This window comes from Emys orbicularis, chromosome 1, assembly GCF_028017835.1.
Source record: "Emys orbicularis isolate rEmyOrb1 chromosome 1, rEmyOrb1.hap1, whole genome shotgun sequence".
Lineage (NCBI taxonomy): Eukaryota > Metazoa > Chordata > Testudines > Emydidae > Emys > Emys orbicularis.
The window spans coordinates 73,087,096-73,097,699 of record NC_088683.1 but is presented as its reverse complement, the minus strand read 5'-3'; the positions used below and the strand labels follow the sequence as shown (position 1 = coordinate 73,097,699).

The following is a 10,604-nucleotide window of genomic DNA, read 5'->3' as shown; positions in this document are numbered from 1 at the left end:
AGCTTTTAGAAAAACACCCAATCTTGATTTAAAAATTGTCAGTGATGGAAAATCCACCATGACCCTTGGTTTTCTCTCTGACTGGTGAAGTATCAATTTACAGCCAATAAAAAAGAAATATTCCTTTTTTCAGGGTAATATCAAACTCTGCATTTCCCTGCTGCAGACAGTTAACTGAACAATGCTTTAGCTGTATCTATATTTTTGAAGGGCAATATTGACTATCATTAATTTTATGATCCTTGAGAATACTTGTACCATAGCTCAGCATGAGAAGTGCAGCCAAATGTCATACTACAGAGACAATCTGATTGCCTTGGGGATCAGGGAGGAATTTTTCTCTTGGGATAAAGCATTGCACAATCAGTCAGGTGCATAATGGGTTATTTTTCTGTAAATAATTGGGTATGAACCATTGCCAGAGTCATAATATGAGACCATTAAGTCTAGTCTGGTATCACAAAAGAACACTAGGCTTGCAATGTAGTGGCTTACATTTTAGGTGAGTAAAGTCATGTACAGCGCATTTGGTATGTAATTCGGTGTTTATTGTGCATTAACTAGATACCTCTCCTGCTCTTTCCCTGTCCTCACCCCCTCAACTAGAACTGCAGGGACTTGGGGGGTTATTTTAATCCAAGCTAGTTGCTAGTTTAATGTCAAATCCAACCCATTGGTAAAGTCTTTTAAGGCCTCTCTCGTCCTACCTCTGCTGCAGTCCCACTTGTGCCCCTTGTGCTGAATCAACACTTCTGGAAGCAGCACTGGGTCCAGAGCGACTGAGCAGAGGCTGCCAAGTGAGCAAGACAAGAGCCTCATGGCAGTGCTGACAGAGGTAGGATGGACACTTATTAAAACCTTATGTATGGAAAAACAGCTTGAGGGCAGAAATAGAAGGTAAGCGGGGAGTTCCCATGATTCTATAACCCATCCCAGGTTGAAGCCAAGTAAACTTTGAGTGGAGTCCTTGGAGTTACAGATAAGGGAATATGGGTCATACTGAGTATTCTAATTATACTTGTAGGTCCTCAATCTATTTGTCCTCCTGGAATTGGACTGAGACCTAACAAATTCATTCCACCTTGGCCACCAAACAGTCATTTGGTTGGTAAAAAATTTCAGTCCTCGGTCACTTGCTCTGGATGTGAAGCAGAAATGCTCTGTATTCTATTTCCCCACAGTCACTCAGCCCTCAAAAAGTGTGTGTGTGTGTAATGTCTAGAGATGAGGATACAATAGGAGAACAGATGATTATATAGGACATGGCACACAGCCTGCTCTTGCTGGAATGGGGCTCCTTGCTGCTATCAAGCATACAGGCAGCTAACTCCACCATTGCTCTGCCAATGCTTCTGTACACCAGCATTTTTTATATATATAGTAATGACCCTCCTTTACCTGCAGAACCCTTTAGAGAAGGTCTCTGGGTTGATTCTCATGATGTGTTTATAGGACATCATTATTTGACAATGGTGACAGTTAGGAGAAGGCAGTTATAGTGAAATGTCTAAAGCTGTCACCTTCTGGCCTTATGTTCTAAGGTGCTTCTTAGGGAAAAGAATGGACAACGAAGAGGTATGCCTGGGGTGCAGAGAGGTACAAAATCTCTGGCTTTGATTGAATAGTTAACATGCACACCTCCTCCTCCTCCTCCTTGTCCCAAACAACCATGAGCAGCCCAGGAAAACTGACTGGTACTAATGCTTATGTACACTGACAATAGGAGGCAAATGGAGATTACTCATATATAAATATCTGGGGATACTGCCATTGTACTAGTAAGACAGCACCAAAAATCAGTAACACAGACAGTAGCCTTACTATTAAAACAGTAATACAGTATTGATCACACAAGGAGCGTGGAGGGCTGGGGTGTGGAGCACCGGAGGGGTTGGGGTGTGGAGCACCGGAGGGGTTGGGGTGTGGAGCACCGGAGGGGTTGGGGTGTGGAGGTATGTCCCAGTCTGGATACCAACTGGAGTAACCTAGAAAACAAAAAGGAGATAATGTATTTATCAAGCCATGTGATATGTAGCAGACTCTAAGTAATTCAAGTAACAATATAAGATTGTGATACGTACTTTTCAATGTCTCACGTTCTGGATTTTCTGGTGAGAGATGAGAAAGAAATGTAAATATGGCTATCGTTCAGCTTTATTTATTAATGAAAAATGGATAGCCCATTGGTGCTGATGATATTCTGAATAACAGTCTAGGATTTGTGTTTTCTCCCTGCCTAGACAGCAGGTAATACTTAATGATCCTCCTCAATTTTATAAGAGTGCTAAAGTACTAAGATCAACAACTGCAAATTTCTACAGAGACTTGTTGAGTTAGAATGTGGTCATCACCCACTTTCAGCCAAAGTGGCAGAAACTTGAGCCAGATCACTCAGCAAATCATATAAAGCAGGGGTTCTCAAACTGGGGGTCGGGACTCAGGGGGTCAAGAGGTTATACCTGGGGGGTCGTGAGGTGTCAGACTCCACCCCAAACCCCACTTTGCCTCCAGCATTTATAATTGTGTTTGTGTTTTTAATTTATTAGGGGGGTCGCGCTCAGCGGCTTGCTATGTGAAAGGGGTCACCAGTACATAGGGTGACCAGACAGGAAGTGTGAAAAATCGGGACAGGGGGTGGGGGGTAATAGGCGCCTATATAAGACACAGCCCCAAATATCGGGACTGTCCCTATAAAATCAGGACATCTGGTCACCCTTCCAGTACAAAAGTTCGAGAACCACTGATATAAAGCAACCCATGATGTGAAAGGCACAAGAGAAGAGCAGCAAATGCCATTTAGATGACTAACTCACTGACTACGTCTGCACTCACACCCCAGGTAGATTTCCAAATGTCCTACAAAAATGACCCGTGTCAACAAAACTGTATCCCCAGCTGAGGGGTATCTAAAAGTTTGGCACTGACTGTGAATTGATTTTTTTTTAAAATGGTGGAAGATGCAGTAAATAAAATTGGTATCACAGAGATGAGGGAAACCACAAAAGAAAAGGTGGGATTTATTGTTTTAAAAAGGTCATGGCTTTACATAACTTTAAAAAGTGCAATAAGGACAGGCATTTGTGCTGAAAACCCCCACTGGGCAGGATGTGGGGGAAGCATTTAGCACAGAAACAATTTTCATTAATGGCTGAATCCTGCAAATGGATCTGCCTGGGCGTAACCCATGGAAGTCAGTCATACTCCATATCAGAACGGTGGCTATATTTTCAGGATCTAGCCTTAAACGTTTGAAAATTCTTTTCACATTCTGTGAAATGTTTCTGGTAATCCCTTGATGCATTCGTCTGTGACATCAGATGCCATGGATTGCAAAACATGCCAGAAGGATTTCACAGCCAGGAAACAAAATCTAAAGCTTTAAGTATTTGTGTGGTTGGAGCACTCCTGAGCCTGGTTAGTGGGGCTATTCATTCTAAAAATAGATATTTTCATTTTATGTATTGGAGTTTGTCCTTTAAGCGTCTCTGCACTTACTGAAAATATCACTGATGTTAAAGATGGTTCCTGACTTCAGTGGGATGCTACATAGTAGTAAGGGTCTGTGTTGCAGACCCCTTTGCAGGATCAGGCTTTATTGCTATTTTTCAGAAATCACAGAGGTTCTTCATTGTTGGCTTTCCTGTTCCATGTCACTTCTGAATTCAGATGTAACTATTCTAGGAAAAGTACTCCAGCTGATGGAATAATGTCAATAACTCATTTAACCTGGTACAGCTTGAATACCTGCCATATTTCCCCTGCCAATTATGTGACTTTGCTCTCCATAGAACGCCCTTGCACTTACCACAGAGCTTGTCCACACACTTTTCACCACTGCAGTCACTACATGCTGCTCCTGTTTTATAAGGCTGTGTCGGAGAATTCCCACTGAAAAGCAGAAAAATGTTGTTTAATCCTTTGGGGGAAGAATTTAAATACATCATGTGATTTGAAGTGTTACAATCACATAAGAGTATTCTGGAAGGAAAAAAAAAATATTTCTGGGTCCAGGGCTTGTCACTTTCTAAAACAATTGATTTTTATTTTTCAAATTTCTTTTGGTCCAGACTATGAATCTCTCACTCACATTGGGGGCTACTCACATGACTCATCCTATTTAAATGAATGGGACTTCCTAGAGAGCAATGTGCTATTCAGGGTCTGGGAATCTGGCTCTGCATTATTATAACCTGTTTTATTTAAAGAATTTATACCACAATTCTGGAAGACAGTAACTTGAGGGTATTTCTTTAATGGAAATGATCTTATTTCTGGAGTTTGAATTTACAGTAGCTGCAAAGTTTGAGTGGGGCTGTAGCAGGATTGCAGTGCTAGCCTGGTGGAGAACTGCTCCCTTTCCCCCAATTTTGGCTGGTTTTGGGTTACAATTCACTTTAGTATTGAATGCAGGGGCAATGAAACATGTTATCCTTATTGTATGAGTAAAGGGCATCAGCATTGTACTCAGCATGCCCTGATTGACTGGGTCACCTTACACTGAACCTCACTTGCTAAGAAGTGGGTAGGGATGCCAAATCCCAGTGAAAATGAGAGGGACAATGACAGGTGTTCTCAGCTGATGATGTGCACTCTACCCAAAGGGTCTTATATACACCATTTGACCCTCCCCTCCCCACTCCAGTGTTTAAAGACAGAAATGACCAGACTCGATTGAAAGTTCTTGTTTCTGTTCAGTGGTTACTATGGCTGACATCCTTGATGAGCTGGTCTAGTGGCTTAGTCTTATGTCTGGTGTGGGAACAGTGTTGTGGTGAAAGACAACAGAGGCAGCAGCTGAGAGGTTCCCTGCTACCCAGTGAAATCACTAAGAGTGGGGCTGGCCCTCAGAATGCAGCAGCAGTGAGCCGCAAGTGAGCAGCAAGCGGAGGCAGAGGTGAGCAGTGGTGGAGAGAACAGTGGCAGCAGCAGCAGAGTGCACCTGCAGAGATGACCACATTGGTAGAGGTGGTAGCAGCAGGCTCCCTTTTCAGGGGTGGGATGTGTGAACCCACGTGAAAGCCCCTCTGAATTCTGGGTCCTCTAAGGACCCCCGACTATGAGTGGGATGAGAGTAAAAACGGAGTGATTTTAAGATGGTAAGAATATTTAGTCTGTTTAAAACTCTGGTTTTTGCTTGTCTGTTTTTATCAACACCTAATTATTATCAATGTCTAAAACAGCTGGGAAAAAGGAGAACTATGCTGAAGATTCAATGCTCCCACTCATTCATAGGTACGAGAGAGCTACCGATACACAGCTGAGATCTCCAACAAATCTTCCAGCAAAATCAAAGAAGCACAAATGTGACATTCCTGAGATTTGAGTTGAAGCAGAATCTGCTCTCCCCACAGCTTTTCAATTAAACATACAAAACTCAGTAACTTTGTTACATTATCAAGACGCTAAAAGGGGCACAAACCCCATTTTAAAAAATCCCTTGCGGGTTATCTTTAAGATACTAACTTTTTTTGCATTAAAAATATTTGTGAAGGGCCCCCTTTTGTACACATTTTAGCATGTTGACAGCAATGAGACTTACATAGTTGTGCAGATCTTGGTACAACTGGAACTACATTAGGCAGGTGTTAGGCAGAAATAGAGAGCAAGTATGGAGGAAATAAGAAGTCTCCCAGGAAGTGAGCTTTTGTTGGCTGTTAGCAGATTATTAAGGAACATTAAGGACTGTATCTGTTTTGGTGTACTAGTAATGGGTGAACCTAAAATGGTTTTGTGGGGAAGTAACTTTTTTTTTTTTAATTGGTTCTTTAGTGGTTTTAACCAGAAGTACAATAGAATAGTCAGCCTGAAACAATAACAAAAAACCATTATAACTGGGTTGCTAGCCAACATGTACTAAAGTGAGGGGCAGTATCTATCTCTTGCCTTCCTGTAATAAAGACCCAATAAATAATCAAACTGGAAATACAGAATAGCCACAGAACTTACTGTGCCTCTTTTTCGCTTGAGGACCTAGTTATATAAAAGATATCCCTCCTGAGTGGATTCATTTCATGCCCAGCATAGGTGTGATTGGGTGGTATGTTTTTATTAGAAAATGGTCAGGCTTACCCCTTGTCAGAAAAGCTGTAACACTGGCTAGTTTGCAATTTGCCAACTTGTACTAAAACGAGTGCACTGTTTGACCCTCATGGAGAGGGACACAGTGAAGCTCTAGTTGGCAATTTGTATTTCAAACTGGTTTACTTCCTCCCTCCCCCTGACTCCCCGGATGCAGTTTTTATACCTTCTGCATCTGCATAACCTCTAATCAGTTTTTTGAAAGGGCTATTTTGCAGACTGTGAGCAGGGGAGGAGATGATGGGCATATCCTTTCATGCCTCCATACCAAAGGTCTATGGCAACTGTTCCTCAGGTCAAGGAAACCTGGGCACAGCTCTCTGGCTGGACCACTCCAAACATCAGCCAGAGTGGAATTGATCACCTGCTCTTGGATCTTTTAAAATAACATCAACTTACGCTGGTGCATAGTTGCAAACAAAATGTGCTCCATTGGTAAGTCCTTTGAAACCTGTAACTCTAGGACAGAACTGAACTGCACAGCCAACTTTGTAACTTCTGGCCCAAACAACCTAAAAGGAAAACCAAAATACATTAAACTTTTCCAGGACTACCCAGAGACTGCTGCAATTATGATATTCAACAAGAAATAAGTAATTGAGGGTGTGTGTGTTTTGTAACAGCAGCCACAGAAGCATTAGTTACAGCCTATGGAGCCATTTAGATGAAGAATTCCTGTATTTACTATTTGGTTTGTGATTGTGTAATATTGGAATCTTTCTTAGACTCTAGGGTGACCAGATGTCCCGATTTTATAGGGACAGTCCCGATATTTGGGCCTTTGTCTTATATAGATGCCTATTATCCCCCCACCCCTGTCCCGATTTTTCATACTTACTATCTGGTCACCCTACTTAGACTCAGATCATCCCCTTCCTGCAGAGAAATCCCCCAGGGCTTGTGAGGACAGGGGAGAAAAAACTAAATATCCTCTCACTGAGTTCTCCCTAGACCAGTCTGTCAGAGCATGCCTCCTTCCCCCTCCATGGCAGGTTCAATGCCAGAACCAGCCATCTCATGGATTTCTCCCAGAGAGGCAGAGGAATATCTGCATGGAGGTGCTGTGTCTCCACACCAAAACCAAGGGCAGTGGGTCTCTTGCTGCACAGCACCCTCCTGACTCTGTTCCTTTTTCTTTGTTTAGCACAAAGTTCTCCTAACCCACACTTTGTAAATCACAATTTTGTAAGTGATTTAGGCAAAATATGTGTCTTTTTCTCTTCAAAGACCACAACTCATTTGAAATTAAGATGGAGGAAACAAAAGAATCACCTGGGTGTAATGGCCACACATTCTTGTACAATAGCGGGTCTCAAAAGTGTAGTCTGTGACTTCATTATACCAATTGCTGATAGCTGCACTCACAGAGAAGAGGGAGAGAGAGCCAGTCCAGATGTTTTCTCCAACTGGAGTAAAGTTAGGGTGCACTTTTCCTGGTATTTTAAGGTAGCCATTATGATCAAATTGGCATTGCTTTGCCCATGCTTTGGCACTCTTAGCTAAAGCAGAGTCCCAGGACTGCAGAATGAAAAAGACACGAAAATTACTTAAAATGCAATGACTTGCACAAACTCAAACCTCTTTAACAGAAACTTTTCTCTTAATCCTTCCTGCCTTCCAGGCCTGTGATCTTGGCCTCTTCTCTGCTTGTCTCCCTGCCCCACATCTAGTCTTTCCTAAAATCCTGTCACTCGTTCCCTTTCACTACAAAATCCACTCTTTCCTGCCTGTCCCTCATATATTGAAAGACATTTAATATTTGTGCACTCATCTCTGATGTGCTGTCAAGCTATGACAATCTGAATGGGAGAAATTCTAAGTGTCTTATTGAAACACGCTGCAAATTCTGTCCTCCATAACTGAACTAATTTAAGGCAGCTTTTAAACAGCCAGGGCTCAGTCATGAGCTCAGCTGTGCACCTGCACAGGGATTAGGGGGCATAAGAAGCCCCTTTACTTTCCCAAGCTACCCACTCATCAGACTGTGTGTGTGGCTGTGACAGGACAGTAGCTGCTGTCACCAGGGGGAGGAGTGGCTGGGCAGGGGCAAGAAGTGGGATGAGCCTTAATTTTGACACTTCAACATGCTGTCCAGCACACCTGAGCCAGGACAGCAGGGCAAGTAAGCTGTGCCAGTATTACAAGGGCATTCAAAGTCTATTTGGTCCTTGTCTTTCTCCTGAAGCAGCACAACAATGCACTTCCCTCCTGACTCAGGAAGGACTACAAATTGGCAAACCAGTCTTAAATGAAGGACTCTCCTTTCAAATGAGGAATACTTAACAAGTCTGTACCCAGCTGTAATCATTAATTGCCCCCCCCTTTTTTTTTTTGGTATTTACTATGAACTACTAACAACTGGAGTAGCTAAAATATTCACAGAACTAGTGAGAAAAGTACAAGGCAAATGTATTAATTCAACAGCACAATCCAATTTCCATCACAAATAGATGGTGAAGGTCTCCTTACCATGTGACGCATGTTGCTGGCTGGTGGATTCACCTTGGACCGAAAGTTGTTATGAGCATTCACACACTCCTTAATAAACTGTCTATCTTCTATATCAGGTAAAGTATTTGTCTCATAAGAATAACAGGAACTTAAAAGGTCTAGTAATAGCAGAACACCAAGGAACAATCTGACTTTCATGATTCTCAACTGTTTTTGATTTCTCTCAAAACTTTGTAAGAAGAATCTTTTAGGCGGATATGGTGCTGTTTGCCTCCAACATAGCACTCTGGGGGTGCAGTTTCAAACTGAGTTGTCTCTTCCGCTCTTGTCAGTTTCCTAAGACGAAATCATGCTGATTTTTGCCTATGTGATAACAGGAAATGAATTGCTTCAGCAGCTTCAACATAAAAGTAAGGGAACTGGTTTGTCACTTCAGTGTTGCTTAATTTAAAAAAAAAAAAAAAATCAAGTTGCCCTCTATGGAAGATGCCTTCTTATCTTTATGAGACCACAGTTCAATCCCCTCCTATAAGACCTCATGTCACAGTATCCTTCTTTACAAATGAGGAAATGTGGATGGGATTCCTAGGTCAGCTAATCTTTGGAAATCAAGGAGGCGCTACCTCTCCTCCAGGAGCTTTGTGATGCCGCACTCTGATTTACAGAAGAATCCCATGGGAAGTGCTGGATTTCATGACCCCAACCTCAGAATTTGGTGTGGCTTGTCAGCTTGGGGGTGGTTAGTGCTTAACCAATAGGGCTGTTAGCAGAAATAGCTAACGTTTATGCAGGCCTACCCTTCCAGGTGACTGGAGATGGGGCACGTATTTACACCAGGCAGTTCTGGAGAAGCCCCCTCTCACTGTGATTGGGAGGGCATAATATTGTGCATTTGGCCCACAGGTTCACTGCTAGGCCTCAGCACTGAGGCAGCATGGAGGCTATGTTGACTTTATTCCCCAGAAATGGTCTGGTTGGCTACAGTGTGTATAATGGTCTGGTTGGAGCAGCACCCCATTCTGAACTGTCAGGGAGCCCCAACATGGCCACTGGTCTCCTGGGAGGGGAAGAAGTCTCTATCTCCAGTGCAAACAATATTTGCAAACTCATGGATGACAGGAGAGGTCCTAGAAGACTCTCTTCTCCTTCCCAAAGGCTTTGGCGGCAGGCCACTTTTGGGGGCTACACAGCTCCTCCCACAACACCTGCCTGGACCTTTCCCTCACTGATGGGCTGCTCAGCACCTTCTTCCTCTGACAAATGACTCTTTCTACCCTTCCACACTTCAGACGCTCCACAAACTCAGCCAAGGCCTCTTTAGCTTTAGAGCACCTCTCGAGGGCCGCAGCTTCTCAGGCCCATAGATCCTTCCTTTCAACATGCAGTGGCCGGACATTTGAAACACCACCGTTTCCAGGATGGAATACGCTGCTTCCAGATGTTGGTGCCTAGGAAGAATTCCTGTTACTCTTCCCTGCTACTCTTTTTCTGATTGACTTTCCTTTACCAAGCAGACACTAGGGACCAGCTGCTGGCTCTTTGCAAATGGACACAATCAGCCTGAGCCACTAGACGCGTCAGAAGATCCCCCACCAAAAGCAATGCTGTGATTCAGATTTGAGCTTACTGCGGCCACAGTACAGAGTACTAACCACTATATGATCACGTCCAGCCACCAAGTGACACAGCAGCTCAGCAGAAAATGCTCAGATCTGCGCTCTTGGGGCGGCCACCTACCTGACCTATGGCCACAGGTATTTCTCAAGTCTCCCCATTACAGTTAAAATTGTAACAAAAGGAAAAAAGACAGAAGGCCAGCCTGCTGCCTCTCTGCTTTTCTCTCTTCCTCACCCTTTGACCAGCTTCCACCCCGTTTGGCTGGGCGATTGTTCTCATGCCATTGGCCAGAGTATTTCCCTTTGTGACCCTGAAACGTGCCCTGACATGCAGGTCTTGAAGTTGGGCCCAGTGGTGGAAGGCAATATAGAGACTTTCAATAGGGCAAGCAGCCGGGGTGGCCTTGCGTGCTAATTGTCTCTCTGGAGGTGAAAATCAACACTGCGGGGTGTGAACAG

At 43.5% G+C, this 10,604-nt stretch overlaps 1 protein-coding gene across 1 annotated transcript; it reads right to left on the bottom strand.

Annotated features, from left to right (window-relative positions):
• Nucleotides 1–1,737: 1,737 nt before the first annotated feature.
• On the bottom strand, nucleotides 1,738–8,742 carry LOC135894470 (glioma pathogenesis-related protein 1-like). The gene is made up of 7 exons (XM_065422573.1): nucleotides 8,548–8,742; nucleotides 7,351–7,596; nucleotides 6,478–6,590; nucleotides 3,806–3,888; nucleotides 2,082–2,108; nucleotides 1,957–1,985; nucleotides 1,738–1,860 (listed from the first exon to the last, which is right to left on the bottom strand). Exons 1-7 carry the CDS (start codon nucleotides 8,725–8,727, stop codon nucleotides 1,738–1,740), a joined length of 801 nt encoding a protein of 266 aa, XP_065278645.1. The 5' UTR covers nucleotides 8,728–8,742.
• Between the last annotated feature and the right edge of the window lie 1,862 nt (nucleotides 8,743–10,604).